Raw genomic sequence first — 19,013 nt, 5'->3', positions numbered from 1 at the left:
AGTTATCTGTACTTTGACCGTTTGTTCTCATCAACCCTGCTAGTTATCTATACTTTGACTGTTTGTTCTCATCAACCCTGCTAGTTATCTATACTTTGACCGTTTTTCTCATCAACCCTGCTAGTTATCTATACTTTGACCGTTTGTTCTCATCAACCCTGCTAGTTATCTATACTTTGACTGTTTGTTCTCATCAACCCTGCTAGTTATCTATACTTTGACTGTTTGTTCTCATCAACCCTGCTAGTTATCTATACTTTGACCGTTTGTTCTCATCAACCCTGCTAGTTATCTATACTTTGACCGTTTGTTCTCATCAACCCTGCTAGTTATCTATACTTTGACCGTTTGTTCTCATCAACCCTGCTAGTTATCTATACTTTGACCGTTTGGTCTCATCAACCCTGCTAGTTATCTATACTTTGACCGTTTGTTCTCATCAACCCTGCTAGTTATCTATACTTTGACCGTTTGTTCTCCCCAACCCTGCTAGTTATCTATACTTTGACCGTTTGTTCTCATCAACCCTGCTAGTTATCTATACTTTGACCGTTTGTTCTCATCAACCCTGCTAGTTATCTATACTTTGACTGTTTGTTCTCTTTGACTGTTTGTTCTCTCAACCCTGCTAGTTATCTATACTTTGACCGTTTGTTCTCATCAACCCTGCTAGTTATCTATACTTTGACCGTTTGTTCTCATCAACCCTGCTAGTTATCTATACTTTGACCGTTTGTTCTCATCAACCCTGCTAGTTATCTATACTTTGACCGTTTGTTCTCATCAACCCTGCTAGTTATCTATACTTTGACCGTTTGTTCTCATCAACCCTGCTAGTTATCTATACTTTTTGTTCTCTGCAGCTTGAGGCACAGACTCACAAAGTCACCATAGAGCAGTCCCAGCCGGATCGCAGCAAGAAGCCATTCCTGCCAGTCAAGTGAGTGTCCCGTCCTCCATGTCATTCTACTCTGTACTGTAGACTGCCGTGTTCAACGTTGGGAGTGTAATCTGTCATATCTGAACAATGACACAATTGTGATTTAAAAGGTATACGGTGCATAGCCAAAAAAGGGGCGATTTGGATGGAATCTCGGGCCTACATTTCTGACTAACATCTCGTCCCTCAGAGTGAATCTACCAGGGGACAAGATCACTAGAGTTACTCTGGGAAGACTGCACTTCAGTGAGACCACTGCCAACAACATGAGGAAAAAGGGTAAACCCAACCCTGACCAGAGGTTGGTTATTGCCGTGTTATTGCCGTGTTACTGCCGTGTTACTGCCGTATTACTGCCGTGTTACTGCCGTGTTACTGCCTTGTTACTGCCGTGTTATTGGCGTGTTACTGCCGTGTTACTGCCGTGTTATTGCCATTTGCCATGTTGCCGTGTTATTGCCATGTTACTGCCGTGTTACTGACGTTTTACTGCCGTGTCACTGCCGTGTCACTGCCATTTGCCGTGTTATTGCTGTGTTACTGCCATGTTACTGCCTTGTTACTGCCGTGTTATTGCCATTTGCCGTGTTACTGCCGTGTTACTGCCGTGTTACTGCCGTGTTATTGCCGTGTTACTGCCGTGTTATTGCCATTTGCCATGTTGCCGTGTTATTGCCGTGTTACTGCCGTGTTATTGCTTTGTTACTGCCGTGTTATTGCCGTGTTATTGCCGTGTTACTGCCGTGTTATTGCCATTTGCCGTGTTACTGCTGTGTTACTGCCGTGTTACTGCCGTGTCACTGCCGTGTTATTGCCATTTGCCGTGTTATTGCCGTGTTACTGCCGTGTTACTGCCGTGTTATTGCCGTGTTATTGCCGTGTTACTGCCGTGCTACTGCCGTGTTACTGCCGTGTCATTGCCGTGTCACTGCCATGTTACTGCCGTGTCATTGCCGTGTTACTAATATCGGCATTGAAAACAGTTTCAACATGTCGTTCCATGTGTCCTTGTGTTATGACCAGGTACTTCCTGATGGTGGTGGGTCTGTACGCCACAGTGAGGGAAGAGAGTTACCTGCTGATAGCGTTCATGTCAGAGAGGATCATAGTCAGGGTCAGTACTGAACCAGAAGTACCAAAGCAGAGATCATCAACTGTTGAGCAGATGTATTCTTTTTTTTTCTCTCTGAAAACTTGGGGGGCCAAATGAGACCACCCCGGGGGCCAAATTTGGCGCGGAGGACACCAGTTGGGGAACCCTGTACTATTTAAAAGCATGAGACTCAAGCACTAAGTACTAAAGCATACTAAAGCATGAGACTCAAGCACTAAGTACTAAAGCATACTAAAGCATGAGACTCCTTGCTAAAATTTAAGATTAAATAAAGAATATATACAAATTAAATCAAATGTAGTTCCTACCATGTTTCCATTGGACAATTAGTTCTAGAATGCACTGTGATCTAAATGGAACCAACCGTTACCAGAACTCTAAACTCTTCCGTGTTCCTTCACTACAGGCGTCGAACCCGGGCCAGTTTGAGAACGACACTGAGGTGTTGTGGCAACGAGGACAGGCTCCGGACGCGGTGGTGTGCCAGGGGAGGGTGGGCATCAACACAGACACCCCCGATGAAGCCCTGGTGGTCTGTGGCAACGCTAAGATCATGGGGCAGGTTATGCACCCCTCCGACCGCCGTGCAAAACACCACATACAAGAGGTAGAAAGCAGCACATGCTCTTATATAATAGCTATCAAAATAAGGATTTTGGTGTGAAATAACAGGAAGGAACATAGAAATTGCCTTCACAGTGGCCCAGGGAATGATATCTTACCTGACGGGCCAATATTTCAACTGTGTAGGTGGATTCAACAGAACAGTTGAAGAGAATATCTCAGATGAGGATTGTGGAGTATGACTACAAGCCTGAGTTCGCCTCAGAGATGGGGATCGATCACATACATGAAACGGGCGTCCTAGCCCAGGAGGTGAAGGAGCTGCTGCCCACTGCTGTCAAAGTGGTGGGGGACATCACCTGCAGCGACGGACGGAGGATCCACAACTTCCTCATGGTGGACAAAGTACGTCTCCGTCCGCATGACATATAAGGCCTGATAACATGTGATCAGTGTGATAATCAGTATGAGGATTGCCAAGAGATCTGAGTTATGGTCCCACTTTGGGGCGGCAGGGTAGCCTAGTGGTTAGAGGCAGGGTAGCCTAGTGGTTAGAGGCAGGGTAGCCTAGTGGTTAGAGGCAGGGTAGCCTAGTGGTTAGAGGCAGGGTAGCCTAGTGGTTAGAGGCAGGGTAGCCTAGTGGTTAGAGGCAGGGTAGCCTAGTGGTTAGAGGCAGGGTAGCCTAGTGGTTAGAGGCAGGGTAGCCTAGTGGTTAGAGGCAGGGTAGCCTAGTGGTTAGAGGCAGGGTATCCTAGTGGTTAGAGGCAGGGTAGCCTAGTGGTTAGAGGCAGGGTAGCCTAGTGGTTAGAGGCAGGGTAGCCTAGTGGTTAGAGGCAGGGTAGCCTAGTGGTTAGAGGCAGGGTAGCCTAGTGGTTAGAGGCAGGGTATCCTAGTGGTTAGAGGCAGGGTAGCCTAGTGGTTAGAGGCAGGGTAGCCTAGTGGTTAGAGGCAGGGTAGCCTAGTGGTTAGAGGCAGGGTAGCCTGCAGGGTAGCCTAGTGGTTAGAGGCAGGGTAGCCTAGTGGTTAGAGACAGGGTAGCCTAGTGGTTAGAGACAGGGTAGCCTAGTGGTTAGAGACAGGGGAGCCTAGTGGTTAGAGCGGTGGGCCAGTAACCGAAAGGTTGCTGGATCGAATCCCCGAGCTGACAAGGTAAAAATCTGTCTTTGTGCCCCTGAACAAGGCAGTTAACTGTTTCCTGGTAGGCTCTCATTGTAAATAAGAATGTGTTCTTAACTGACTTGCCAAGTAAAGGTTCAATAAAAAATAAAACTTTTACTTTGAAGAACAAAATACTGTACCATTTCTATGCTATTTGTCCCCCATAGGAGCAGATCTTCATGGAGAATGTAGGGGCTGTGAAGCAGCTGTGCAAGGTGACTGACAACCTGGAGAACAGGATTCAGGAGCTGGAGGTGTGGAACACACGGTCAGCCAAGCTAAAGGACATGGGCAGCCCTGCTAACAGCAGCAACCCTGCTAACAGCAGCGCTAAAGGGTAATGTCACAGTGCCACCAGGGGGTGCTATTTCTCTATGGCCTATTGCCTACAAGTTCTCTTTCAGTTTTCAAAATAATTTGAAGACATTGAGAGATTTTCACCCAACATAAAAACATTTGTTTTAGTACATTTAGTCAGTCGGTTTAGTCAGGTACTCAGGGACTCTTTTCAGATCCCTGCTGTATTTCAACCATTTTCACATTTTATTTAACCTTTATATAACTAGGCAAGTCAGTTAAGAACAAATTCTTATTTACAATGACAGCCGACACCGGCCAAACCCGGACGACGCTGGGCCAAGTGTGCACCGCCCTATGGGACTCCCAATCACGGCCGGTTGTGATACAGCCTGGTGTCTATGAGACGGTGGGGCTGTACTGAGGATGGTTGACCTCTGGATGTGTTGTGTGTCTGTCTTTGTGACCAGGGTCACTCTCATGGGGACCATCAACACTTCCTCAGCTCAACCATAACAGCCTTCTGCATTATGCCTCCTGTACTGTCAAATATCTCCACTTTATTGTAGCTTAGGAATCTCTCCTTTTGGAAGGACTGAGTTTATACTTGTAATGGACTGAATGCTCAACGTTCTTTGATTTCTAATACATTTTCAACTGTCATTATTTAACATGTTGTGTTTCAACTGTCATTATTTAACATGTGTTTCAACTGTCATTATTTAACGTGCTGTGTTTCAACTGTCATTATTTAACGTGTTGTGTTTCAACTGTCATTATTTAACGTTTCAACTGTCATTATTTAACGTGTTGTGTTTCAACTGTCATTATTTAACATGTTGTGTTTCAACTGTCATTATTTAACATGTTTCAACTGTCATTATTTAACGTGTTGTGTTTCAACTGTCATTATTTAACGTTTCAACTGTCATTATTTAACGTGTTGTGTTTCAACTGTCATTATTTAACATGTTGTGTTTCAACTGTCATTATTTAACATGTTTCAACTGTCATTATTTAACATGTTGTGTTTCAACTGTCATTATTTAACATGTTTCAACTGTCATTATTTAACGTGTTTCAACTGTCATTATTTAACATGTTGTGTTTCAACTGTCATTATTTAACATGTTTCAACTGTCATTATTTAACATGTTTCAACTGTCATTATTTAACATGTTGTGTTTCAACTGTCATTATTTAACATGTTTCAACTGTCATTATTTAACGTGTTTCAACTGTCATTATTTAACGTGTTTCAACTGTCATTATTTAACGTGTTTCAACTGTCATTATTTAACGTGTTTCAACTGTCATTATTTAACATGTTTCAACTGACATTATTTAACGTGTTTCAACTGTCATTATTTAACATGTTTCAACTGACATTATTTAACGTGTTTCAACTGTCATTATTTAACGTGTTGTGTTTCAACTGTCATTATTTAACATGTTGTGTTTCAACTGTCATTATTTAACATGTTTCAACTGCCATTATTTAACGTGTTGTGTTTCAACTGTCATTATTTAACATGTGTTTCAACTGTCATTATTTAACGTGCTGTGTTTCAACTGTCATTATTTAACATGTTTCAACTGACATTATTTAACGTGTTTCAACTGTCATTATTTAACGTGTTTCAACTGTCATTATTTAACATGTTGTGTTTCAACTGTCATTATTTAACGTTTCAACTGTCATTATTTAACGTGTTGTGTTTCAACTGTCATTATTTAACATGTTGTGTTTCAACTGTCATTATTTAACATGTTTCAACTGTCATTATTTAACGTGTTGTGTTTCAACTGTCATTATTTAACATGTGTTTCAACTGTCATTATTTAACGTGCTGTGTTTCAACTGTCATTATTTAACGTGTTGTGTTTCAACTGTCATTATTTAACGTTTCAACTGTCATTATTTAACATGTTTCAACTGTCATTATTTAACATGTTTCAACTGTCATTATTTAACATGTTGTGTTTCAACTGTCATTATTTAACATGTTTCAACTGTCATTATTTAACATGTTTCAACTGTCATTATTTAACGTGTTTCAACTGTCATTATTTAACGTGTTTCAACTGTCATTATTTAACGTGTTTCAACTGTCATTATTTAACGTGTTTCAACTGTCATTATTTTACATGTTTCAACTGTCATTATTTTACATGTTTCAACTGTCATTATTTTACATGTTTCAACTGTCATTATTTAACATGTTTCAACTGTCATTATTTAACGTGTTTCAACTGTCATTATTTAACATGTTTCAACTGTCATTATTTAACATGTTGTGTTTCAACTGTCATTATTTTACATGTTTCAACTGTCATTATTTAACGTGTTTCAACTGTCATTATTTAACGTGTTTCAACTGTCATTATTTAACGTGTTTCAACTGTCATTATTTAACGTGTTTCAACTGTCATTATTTAACGTGTTTCAACTGTCATTATTTAACATGTTTCAACTGTCATTATTTAATGTGTTGTGTTGATAATATATGTGTTGTGTCACACAGGAAAATAAACAGACACAGCAGTGTTCCACCATCACAGAAGCCAACACCTCTCAAATCTGTCAAGGTGAGGTAGAACTGCAGAAAGACTGTATACTTGTATAAGAACAGGTGTACAGCAAGTCTGAATCAAACTAAACTAAAAGCATTAATATTCATATTTATTCTCTTGTAGGCAAAGTTCCACCGCTGTTTAAAACACAAGTTTGTCCAAGTCAGCATGATCATTCTGGTAACAACAATGGCTTTCTGGTAAGACTTCCTGTTACAACTGAGGAGCAGATGTTCATGTTACTTTCATATTGAAACAAAAAGTATGACTGCTTTGTTAGAAAATACCTCTGGATGTTGAAGCACTGCAATATACAGGTAACTTCCAGAGTAAAGGAAACATGAAGTGTCTTACTAGGGGCGTTGGGTCTCCACCAGCCAGAACAGCATCAATGCACCTTGACATCGATTCTACAAGTGTCTGGAACCCTATTGGAGGGATGTGACCCCATTATTCCACCAGACATTTCATCATTTGGTGTTTTGTTGATGGTGGTTTCAGGCGCCGCTTCAGAATCTATAAATGTTCCATTGGGTTGAGATCTGGTGACAGAGATGGCCATGGCATATGGTTTACTTCGTTTTCATGCACATCAAACCATTCTGTGACCACTCGACCCCTGTGGATCTGGGCATTGTCATCAACGGGGGCATAGCCATGGTAACCTAAAAAATGGCCAAAATAATGTACCTAAGCATGGTAATATAAATAATAACCCTTAAGCATGATAATATAATATAAATAATAACCCTTAAGCATGGTAATATAAATAATAACCCTTAAGCATGATAATATAAATAATAACCCTTAAGCATGATAATATAAATAATAACCCTTAAGCGTGATAATATAAATAATAACCCTTAAGCATGATAATATAAATAATAACCCTTAAGCATGATAATATAAATAATAACCCTTAAGCATGGTAATATAAATAATAACCCTTAAGCATGGTAATATAAATAATAACCCTTAAGCATGATATATTATAAATAATAACCCTTAAGCATGATAATATAAATAATAACCCTTAAGCATGATATATTATAAATAATAACCCTTAAGCATGATAATATAAATAATAACCCTTAAGCATGGTAATATAAATAATAACCCTTAAGCATGGTAATATAAATAATAACCCTTAAGTGTTGTAATATAATATAAATAATAACCCTTAAGCATGGTCATATAAATAATAACCCTTAAGCATGATAATATAATATAAATAACCCTTAAGTGTTGTAATATAATATAAATAATAACCCTTAAGCCTGATAATACAAAATAAATAATAACCCTTAAGCATGATAATATAATATAAATAACCCTTAAGTGTTGTAATATAATATAAATAATAACCCTTAAGCATGATAACATAAATAATAACCCTTAAGCATGATAATATAAATAATAACCCTTAAGCGTGATAATATAATAACCCTAAGCATGATAATATAAATAATAACCCTTATAATAACCCTTAAGCATGGTAATATAAATAATAACCCTTAAGTGTTGTAATATAATATAAATAATAACCCTTAAGCATGGTAATATAAATAATAACCCTTAAGCATGATAATATAATATAAATAACCCTTAAGTGTTGTAATATAATATAAATAATAACCCTTAAGCCTGATAATACAAAATAAATAATAACCCTTAAGCATGATAATATAATATAAATAACCCTTAAGTGTTGTAATATAATATAAATAATAACCCTTAAGCATGATAACATAAATAATAACCCTTAAGCATGATAACATAAATAATAACCCTTAAGCATGATAATATAAATAATAACCCTTAAGCGTGATAATATAATATATATAATAACCCCTAAGCATGGTAATATAAATAATAACCCTTAAGCGTGATAATATAATATAAATAATAACATGATAATATAAATAATAACCCTTACGCGTGATATATAATATAAATAATAACCCTTAAGCATGATAATATAAATAATAACCCTTAAGCATGATAATATAAATAATAACCCTTAAGCATGATAATATAAATAATAACCCTTAAGCATGATAATATAAATAATAACCCTTAAGCATGATAATATAAATAATAACCCTTAAGCATGGTAATATAAATAATAACCCTTAAGCATGATAATATAAATAATAACCCTTAAGCATGATAATATAAATAATAACCCTTAAGCATGATAATATAAATAATAACCCTTAAGCGTGATAATATAATATAAATAATAACCCTTAAGCATGATAATATAAATAATAACCCTTAAGCATGGTAATATAAATAATAACCCTTAAGCATGATAATATAAATAATAACCCTTAAGCATGATAATATAAATAATAACCCTTAAGCATGATAATATAAATAATAACCCTTAAGCATGATAACATAAATAATAACCCTTAAGCATGGTAATATAAATAATAACCCTTAAGCATGGTAATATAAATAATAACCCTTAAGCATGATATATTATAAATAATAACCCTTAAGCATGGTAATATAAATAATAACCCTTAAGCATGATAATATAATATAAATAACCCTTAAGTGTTGTAATATAATATAAATAATAACCCTTAAGCCTGATAATACAAAATATATAATAACCCTTAAGCATGGTAAAATAAATAATAACCCTTAAGCGTGATAATATAATATAAATAATAACCCCTAAGCATGATAATATAAATAATAACCCTTAAGCGTGATAATATAAAATAAATAATAACCCTTAAGCGTGATAATATAATATAAATAATAACCCTTAAGCATGATAATATAAATAATAACCCTTAAGTATGATAAAATAAATAATAACCCTTAAGCGTGATAATATTATATAAATAATAACCATTAAGCATGATAATATAAAATAAATAATAACCCTTAAGCGTGATAATATAATATAAATAATAACCCTTAAGCATGATAATATAAATAATAACCCTTAAGTATGATAAAATAAATAATAACCCTTAAGTATGATAATATAAATAATAACCCTTAAGCATGATAATATAAATAATAACCCTTAAGTATGATAAAATAAATAATAACCCTTAAGCGTGATAATATAAATAATAACCCTTAAGTATGATAATATAAATAATAACCCTTAAGTATGATAAAATAAATAATAACCCTTAAGCGTGATAATATAAAATAAATAATAACCCTTAAGCGTGATAATATAATATATATAATAACCCCTAAGCATGGTAATATAAATAATAACCCTTAAGCGTGATAATATAATATAAATAATAACCCTTAAGCATGATAATATAAATAATAACCCTTAAGCGCGATAATATAATATAAATAATAACCCTTAAGCATGATAATATAAATAATAACCCTTAAGTATGATAAAATAAATAATAACCCTTAAGCGTGATAATATAATATAAATAATAACCCTTAAGCGCGATAATATAAATAATTACCCTTAAGCATGATAATATAATATAAATAATAACCCTTAAGCATGGTAATATAAATAATAACCCTTAAGTATGATAAAATAAATAACCATTAAGCATGATAATATAAAATAAATAATAACCCTTAAGCGTGATAATATAATATATATAATAACCATTAAGCATGGTAATATAAATAATAACCCTTAAGCATGATAATATAAATAATAACCCTTAAGTATGATAATATAAATAATAACCCTTAAGCATGCTAATATAAATAATAACCCTTAAGCATGGTAATATAAATAATAACCCTTAAGCGTGATAATATTATATAAATAATAACCCTTAAGCATGGTAATATAAATAATAACCCTTAAGCATGATAATATAAATAATAACCCTTAAGCATGGTAATATAAATAATAACCCTTAAGCGTGATAATATTATATAAATAATAACCCTTAAGCATGATAATATAAATAATAACCCTTAAGCAGGCCAGGATGTTAATTGCTTAATTAACTCAGGAACCACACCTGTGTGGAAGCGACTGCTTTCCATGTACTTTGTATCCCTCATTTACTCAAGTGTTTCCATTATTTTGGCGGTTACCTGTACCTGAATATAATATAATATTGAATGCATAAAGCTTTATCTATTCTGATAACTGTATCAGAGAAATGAAAATGTGAGAAAAGGTAGACTATCAGATCAGATGGGGTGGGACGTGACTGTATAAAAACATTGGAGAGTTCAGAATATAGAAGTTTACTATTCCTTTTCATAAATCCACTCTTGAAGTTTTGTTGTTGTTGATGTACCTGCATTGTAAGTCCCCTGGTCTGGGCCTGACAATGTTTTTTATTTCTTATGTAATGTGTTATGAATGTGTTATGACATCCCTATGTCTCTTCCACAGTTCTATTGCCATCACAGCTCTCTACATGCTGACTCTGAGAGACGACTCCGGCATGCCGCTTCCTGGAAACACGTAAGAAACACCACTGACCCGGCTTCACAAACTACAGATGCCGCCAGCCTTTATCTGCCAAGAATACGGTGGCAAGAATACTACTGAGACTCAAACTTTATCATCTGTGCCAAATGCTATCCAGAATGGAATGTGAAATTCATTTCAAAGTTCATATCATGTTTTTTTTTATTTGCAGCAACGAGACTACTGTGCATCCTCTCTACACCACAACAGTCAGGACCACCTTAGGTAAACAACCTCTCTACACCACAACAGTCAGGACTACCTTAGGTAAACAACCTCTCTACATCACAACAGTCAGGACTACCTCAGGTAAACAACCTCTCTACACCACAACAGTCAGGACCACCTTAGGTAAACAACCTCTCTACACCACAACAGTCAGGACTACCTTAGGTAAACAACCTCTCTACATCACAACAGTCAGGACTACCTCAGGTAAACAACCTCTCTACACCACAACAGTCAGGACTACCTTAGGTAAACAACCTCTCTACACCACAACAGTCAGGACTACCTTAGGTAAACAACCTCTCTACACCACAACAGTCAGGACTACCTTAGGTAAACAACCTCTCTACACCACAACAGTCAGGACTACCTCAGGTAAACAACCTCTCTACACCACAACAGTCAGGACCACCTTAGGTAAACAACCTCTCTACACCACAACAGTCAGGACTACCTTAGGTAAACAACCTCTCTACACCACAACAGTCAGGACTACCTCAGGTAAACAACCTCTCTACACCACAACAGTCAGGACTACCTTAGGTAAACAACCTCTCTACACCACAACAGTCAGGACTACCTTAGGTAAACAACCTCTCTACACCACAACAGTCAGGACCACCTTAGGTAAACAACCTCTCTACACCACAACAGTCAGGACTACCTAAACAACCTCTCTACACCACAACAGTCAGGACTACCTTAGGTAAACAACCTCTCTACACCACAACAGTCAGGACTACCTAAACAACCTCTCTACACCACAACAGTCAGGACTACCTTAGGTAAACAACCTCTCTACACCACAACAGTCAGGACCACCTTAGGTAAACAACCTCTCTACACCACAACAGTCAGGACTACCTAAACAACCTCTCTACACCACAACAGTCAGGACTACCTTAGGTAAACAACCTCTCTACACCACAACAGTCAGGACTACCTAAACAACCTCTCTACACCACAACAGTCAGGACTACCTTAGGTAAACAACCTCTCTACACCACAACAGTCAGGACTACCTTAGGTAAACAACCTCTCTACACCACAACAGTCAGGACTACCTTAGGTAAACAACCTCTCTACACCACAACAGTCAGGACTACCTTAGGTAAACAACCTCTCTACACCACAACAGTCAGGACTACCTTAGGTAAACAACCTCTCTACACCACAACAGTCAGGACTACCTCAGGTAAACAACCTCTCTACACCACAACAGTCAGGACCACCTAAGGTAAACAACCTCTCTACACCACAACAGTCAGGACTACCTTAGGTAAACAACCTCTCTACACCACAACAGTCAGGACTACCTTAGGTAAACAACCTCTCTACACCACAACAGTCAGGACTACCTTAGGTAAACAACCTCTCTACACCACAACAGTCAGGACTACCTAAACAACCCAGAAATGCTCTTTATATAGTTCTACTTTCATCACAGTAACGTTGTGATGTCGCATCATAGTAACGTTGTGATGTCTCATCGTAGTAACGTTGTGATGTCTCATCGTAGTAACGTTGTGATGTCTCATCGTGGTAACGTTGTGGTGTCTCATCGTAGTAACGTTGTGATGTCGCATCATAGTAACGTTGTGATGTCTCATCGTAGTAACGTTGTGATGTCTCATCGTAGTAACGTTGTGGTGTCATCTTAGTAACGTTGTGGTGTCTCATCGTAGTAACGTTGTGGTGTCTCATCGTAGTAACGTTGTGATGTCTCATCGTAGTAACGTTGTGATGTCGCATCGTAGTAACGTTGTGATGTCTCATCGTAGTAACGTTGTGATGTCTCATCGTAGTAACGTTGTGGTGTCATCTTAGTAACGTTGTGGTGTCTCATCGTAGTAACGTTGTGATGTCTCATCGTAGTAACGTTGTGATGTCTCATCGTAGTAACGTTGTGATGTCTCATCGTAGTAACGTTGTGGTGTCATCTTAGTAACGTTGTGGTGTCTCATCGTAGTAACGTGATGTCTCATCGTAGTAACGTTGTGGTGTCTCATCGTAGTAACGTTGTGGTGTCTCATCGTAGTAACGTTGTGGTGTCTCATCGTAGTAACGTTGTGGTGTCTCATCGTGGTAACGTTGTGGTGTCTCATCGTGGTAACGTTGTGGTGTCATCTTAGTAACGTTGTGGTGTCTCATTGTAGTAACGTTGTGGTGTCTCATCGTAGTAACGTTGTGGTGTCTCATCGTGGTAACGTTGTGGTGTCTCATCGTAGTAACGTTATGGTGTCTCATTGTGGTAACGTTGTGATGTCTCATCGTAGTAACGTTGTGGTGTCTCATCGTAGTAACGTTGTGGTGTCTCATCGTAGTGACGTTGTGGTGTCCTCTTAGTAACGTTGTGGTGTCTCATCGTAGTAACGTTGTGGTGTCTCATCGTAGTAACGTTGTGATGTCTCATCGTAGTAACGTTGTGATGTCTCATCGTAGTAACGTTGTGGTGTCATCGTAGTAACGTTGTGGTGTCTCATCGTAGTAACGTTGTGATGTCTCATCGTAGTAACGTTGTGGTGTCATCTTAGTAACGTTGTGGTGTCTCATCGTGGTAACGTTGTGGTGTCTCATCGTGGTAACGTTGTGGTGTCTCATCGTGGTAACGTTGTGGTGTCTCATCGTAGTAACGTTGTGGTGTCTCATCGTGGTAACGTTGTGGTGTCTCATCGTGGTAACGTTGTGGTGTCTCATCGTGGTGACGTTGTGGTGTCTCATCGTGGTGACGTTGTGGTGTCTCATCGTGGTGACGTTGTGGTGTCTCATTCAATTCTATTGTACAAAGAGGTGGTAAACGTATTGCTGTCTGTCATGAGTAGTCCTCTATGTGGAAATTGACGTTTGTTTGTTTGTTTGTTTATTAGTAAACCCAACAACCACCCCTGTCCCGTGGACCCCTGATGTGGACTTCTGTAGCCTGATCTACTGTGATAAAGTGTTCTGCTGTCCCACTACAGTCTCCAAGGATAATACCAGCACCATCTCTCCTGCCCTCCTCTCCTCCACTGTATCTCCCACTACCGGGCCCTCTTTAGCAGGTGAGCTGTCTACTCCCTGTATCTCCCACTACCGGGCCCTCTCTAGCAGGTGAGCTGTCTACTCCCTGTACCTCCCACTACCGGGCCCTCTCTAGCAGGTGAGCTGGCTACTCCCTGTCTTCATTTACCAACTGCCATCTCCACTGTATCTCCCACTACCGGGCCCTCTCTAGCAGGTGAGCTGGCTACTCCCTGTCTTCATTTACCAACAGCCATCTCCACTGTATCTCCCACTACCGGGCCCTCTCTAGCAGGTGAGCTGGCTACTCCCGGTCTTCATTTACCAACAGCCATCTCCACTGTATCTCTTTCTTCATGCTAGCTTATCTTGACGTAAAACCTACCATGTTGCTGACCTTGAATGAGACGTAATTCTGATGCTCTATAAAGTGTTGGCATTGTGCTGCTTGTGACAGGCAGTAATCCCACTTCTCTTTTTGGTTCCAATTCTGCCTTCTCAGATAAAGGGAAAGACAAATTCAATGAAGAAATCAAAGATGCAGGAGATTGTAAGTCAAATTCTATCACATGCGTTTGATGACACATTATAATGCTAATCCAAATGTGTTATTTTCTGACTTTATTTCACAATACTTCAGAGTTTGACGTCAGATTGTTGTTCTATTTTCAGGGACAAACACAACCATAAAGTCTTTTTTCATCAAAGAAAACGAACAGATCATTGACTCTCGGTACTGTGAGAGGGGAAGCTGCGGGTACGTCATTCAGTCAGTAGTTTGAACTCATTTAATAGATGTAGATTCAGACTGCCAAACCCATGGCATACTTCATCTCCACGTTGATCTGTTTCCATTCAGGTCAGGAAACTACTCCTTCCAAATCCCTATCAGCAAGTTCGTCCCCACCAACATGCGTGTCACTGTCCAGATGAAGTGAGTGACCAGGACACGAGACATGCTTCCTCTGGTCTCCACTTTGTTTTCCACTTGAATAATTCAATAGGACTTGTCTTCCCACTGCGGTGGTGACAGGTTGGCATTGACTGTGGACTCTGGAAGGAGCAGGGGATAGTTTCTAAGAGGTTGTTTTACCTCCGGGGCTGATGATGGTCTGAATCCTCCCAGACATTCAGAGTCCATACACGGGGGGACTTGCGAGTCTAAGGGCTCCATTTAATCCTTAGTGCAGTAGGGTGCGGTTTGGGATTTAAAGGCAATGTTTCCGGGCATTTGCGGAGACTGCAGTCACGTAGTTGCTGCGTATGTCGTCTCAATGGGAAATTACCTTTAAATGTCAATCACACTATACCGCAGATCTTCAGCGCTACGGATTGAATCGAGACTTGAAGCTTTGTCTGAATCAGACATTGGACCCCAGTGTGGCAGGACTTCCTGTTCTGTATGAGGAGATGAAGGCCTCTAAGACAGAGCTGCATAAGGCACATTCTCTCATTGTTGTTCACACTAATTACAAATGGTCACAGAGCACTTGGTACTTGCACCGTGGGTTTGTTGTAAGTACCGTAAATGACCACTAGGTGTCTCCTCTCCTCTGACGCAGTACTACAGAGCTGCTGGTTGTCCACCTGTGTCATAATGATGAGACGTTTCAATGCTCTGCTTTGATGGACCACGATCAAACCAACGAAGAATACAATTTCATGAATACACAGGTATGGCATCCACAGACAACACTACACTGTGGTTGCTCTCTGTTTGATAATTACAAACTCTCTGCTCTTTGTATGATAAAAAGTGAACAAAGAAAGTAAGAAAGAAAGAGAGTATAAAGGTTGAAAGTGTTTCTCTTGTTCTCTCCAGGGCTACGTCCATGAATGGCCTCTGCCAGTGTCTCGATTCTACAGGAGCTCCTACCACTTCCGCTCAGCAGTGGCTGTAAGAACTAAAAGATTTCTCCAATGTGTCCTTTCCTAAAATATCAATGTCAAACGACACTGTCCAGGTAGCCTCACAACTACTACGTGTTGTATGTTATGGGGAGAAAACGACCCAATCTAATGCTCTCGTCTCCTCGTCTCCCCGTAATGCTCTCGTCTCCCCGTAATGCTCTCGTCTCCTCGTCTCCCCGTAATGCTCTCGTCTCCCCGTAATGCTCTCGTCTCCCCGTAATGCTCTCGTCTCCCCGTAATGCTCTCGTCTCCCCGTAATGCTCTCGTCTCCCCGTAATGCTCTCGTCTCCCCGTAATGCTCTCTCGTCTCCCCGTAATGCTCTCTCGTCTCCCCGTAATGCTCTCTCGTCTCCCCGTAATGCTCTCTCGTCTCCCCGTAATGCTCTCTCGTCTCCCCGTAATGCTCTCTCGTCTCCCCGTAATGCTCTCTCGTCTCCCCGTAATGCTCTCTCGTCTCCCCGTAATGCTCTCTCGTCTCCCCGTAATGCTCTCTCGTCTCCCCGTAATGCTCTCTCGTCTCATCGTAATGCTCTCGTCTCCCCGTAATGCTCTCGTCTCCCCATCTCATCATAATGCTCTCGTCTCCCCGTAATGCTCTCTCGTCTCCCCGTAATGCTCTCTCGTCTCCCCGTAATGCTCTCGTCTCCCCGTAATGCTCTCTCGTCTCCCCGTAATGCTCTCTCGTCTCCCCGTAATGCTCTCGTCTCCCCGTAATGCTCTCGTCTCCCCGTAATGCTCTCGTCTCCCCGTAATGCTCTCGTCTCCCCGTAATGCTCTCGTCTCCCCGTAATGCTCCCCGTAATGCTCTCGTCTCCCCGTAATGCTCCCCGTAATGGCCTCGTCTCACACTGGTATTGGAAACTGAACAAGAGTTCACAACTGTCACTGTAGGCCACCCAGAGATGTTATTTAATGTTGTAACAGACGTTGACTACACCCTGTTATTGTCATGGTTTAGTAGTCTTTGCCAGATGTCCTATTCTTACGATATCACACAGTTAAATGTATGTGTGGTTGATTTGAGGATTTGTTTCCAAACCAAAAACAAACTGTAAATCTTCTTCATCTCAGAGAGGAAGAGGGGAAGCGAGAGGTTTTACTCTGCTCAAAACTCTGCCCACAAAGTGAGGAATTTCTGTACGAACGTCAATAAGAGAGTGTTGAATTTGGTCAACAAAAAAATGTAATTCGTATTTTGCTACGTGAGGCTTGTTTGATGGAATAGAAGTTTCGTAATGGTTAGGTTGTTGCACGGATATAAGTGAACACATGTGGCATTTCAGCAACTTTGAAAACAAAACTACTTTATATCGGATTTGTTACTGTTGTTGTAGGGATAGATGGAGAACTCAACATGGCAATACCCATGCTAAAATGGGTTATAGCCATGTTGAGTTCTCCATCTATCCCTATGACAATCCATAACCCATTTTAGCATGGGTATTGCCATTGAGGGCTTCCACCATTTTAAAGTAGTCAACTGGGTGGGGATTCCTACGAGAGGGAAGCAATCCCACAATGAAGAAGAAGAAAATGGACTACTTTAAAACGGAGATGCTGCCCGTGCTGGCACAGAAGCTAAAATGAGAACTCTATCTCTAAGGCCTGTTGTGCACACGCCTATCTACCCTGTCATTGGCTAGAATGGTTCCACCTGATCTCGCCTCCTCAGGCTTGCCTTCTATCTTTGAGGACTTGTACAGTATTTCCACTGTTAGAGCCGTCACTTGTCAATGTAATAGACAATCTTGGTCTATCTCCATCCAGGGACAGGCAGACTGCAATACCGACCGTGGCTTCGTGGGGGCGCTGTTCACAGACTACCACTTCAACTTCTACCGGAGGTGTGAGTGAGGAAGAAGACCTCATACTGTAGTTCCTCTGGCAGGCCAGCCAGTGTCCAATGACATGGGTGTCGATGCTTCTCTTGGTGATGCATGGCAATCGTAATAATTCATCCACTTTGTATTGTTTTTCTATGAAATGTCCTGATTGTTGATGAGATCGTTGTACATAATCTCTTTTACAAGGACTGTAATAAGAGAATATTTATTGATACAGAATTACAGTAGGTAAGAGTCCTATGATTCACTTTGCCTTGTGACAGTTCTGGCACTATGTGAAAAGAGATTGAATTGGAACAGACCTGAACAGGATCATTTTGTTTTCAGTGGAATGTAAATGCAGTATAACAGGTTATTGATTGTTCATTAAACTATACATTGATCACGTCACACTGTTGGAACACAGGAGGACAGGATGAGCCCCAAAGTAAAATAGTACTTCTATCTCATACTTGACATTTATTTCAGAAAGTAATTGTGTTGAACTCTGTGTTACTGCATCATTTCCTAGTAATTACCAGGTAAATACCATTGGAAACTGTAAAATAAAGTACTGAATTCTCTGTTCTGAAGCAGCTACTTGCCATCCAGGGTCAACTTTATCATTCAGACGCAAATTTAGAATGACGTCAGTTGCCTACAACACACACCACCACCAACACAACTTTTAAACCAACGGCTACAAGGGATTCTAACCAATGTCTCCCTGTCTCCTCTCCTCTATTCTAACCAATAGAGATGTCTCCTCTCCTCTATTCTAACCAATAGAGATGTCTCCTCTCCTCTATTCTAACCAATAGAGATGTCTCCTCTCCTTTATTCTAACCAATAGAGATGTCTCCTCTCCTCTATTCTAACCAATAGAGATGTCTCCTCTCCTCTATTCTAACCAATAGAGGTCTCCTCTCCTCTATTCTAACCAATAGAGATGTCTCCTCT

The 19,013-nt window shown here is 39.6% G+C and overlaps 1 protein-coding gene across 1 annotated transcript in view; it reads left to right on the top strand.

Moving 5' to 3' along the window:
* LOC139393676 (myelin regulatory factor-like protein) overlaps window positions 1-18,649 on the top strand; it is a 49,779-nt gene extending 31,130 nt beyond the window's left edge. The window contains exons 8-25 of the mRNA XM_071142019.1: window positions 864-940; window positions 1,131-1,241; window positions 1,964-2,054; window positions 2,461-2,661; window positions 2,805-3,023; window positions 3,944-4,113; window positions 6,599-6,662; window positions 6,771-6,847; window positions 11,014-11,085; window positions 11,264-11,316; window positions 14,187-14,360; window positions 14,537-14,614; window positions 14,822-14,869; window positions 14,992-15,076; window positions 15,179-15,253; window positions 15,882-15,993; window positions 16,142-16,216; window positions 17,998-18,649. Of these exons, the coding sequence (XP_070998120.1) occupies window positions 864-940; window positions 1,131-1,241; window positions 1,964-2,054; window positions 2,461-2,661; window positions 2,805-3,023; window positions 3,944-4,113; window positions 6,599-6,662; window positions 6,771-6,847; window positions 11,014-11,085; window positions 11,264-11,316; window positions 14,187-14,360; window positions 14,537-14,614; window positions 14,822-14,869; window positions 14,992-15,076; window positions 15,179-15,253; window positions 15,882-15,993; window positions 16,142-16,216; window positions 17,998-18,084 (1,869 nt within the window). The 3' untranslated portion in view covers window positions 18,085-18,649. The remainder of the gene's footprint in view (window positions 1-863; window positions 941-1,130; window positions 1,242-1,963; window positions 2,055-2,460; window positions 2,662-2,804; window positions 3,024-3,943; window positions 4,114-6,598; window positions 6,663-6,770; window positions 6,848-11,013; window positions 11,086-11,263; window positions 11,317-14,186; window positions 14,361-14,536; window positions 14,615-14,821; window positions 14,870-14,991; window positions 15,077-15,178; window positions 15,254-15,881; window positions 15,994-16,141; window positions 16,217-17,997) is intronic.
* The last annotated feature ends 364 nt before the right edge of the window (window positions 18,650-19,013 follow it).

The sequence above is a fragment of the Oncorhynchus clarkii genome, unplaced genomic scaffold (genome assembly GCF_045791955.1).
Source record: "Oncorhynchus clarkii lewisi isolate Uvic-CL-2024 unplaced genomic scaffold, UVic_Ocla_1.0 unplaced_contig_795_pilon_pilon, whole genome shotgun sequence".
Classification (NCBI taxonomy): domain Eukaryota; kingdom Metazoa; phylum Chordata; class Actinopteri; order Salmoniformes; family Salmonidae; genus Oncorhynchus; species Oncorhynchus clarkii.
The sequence above is the reverse complement of the archived record's forward strand: the minus strand, read 5'-3'. Positions and strand labels throughout refer to the sequence as shown.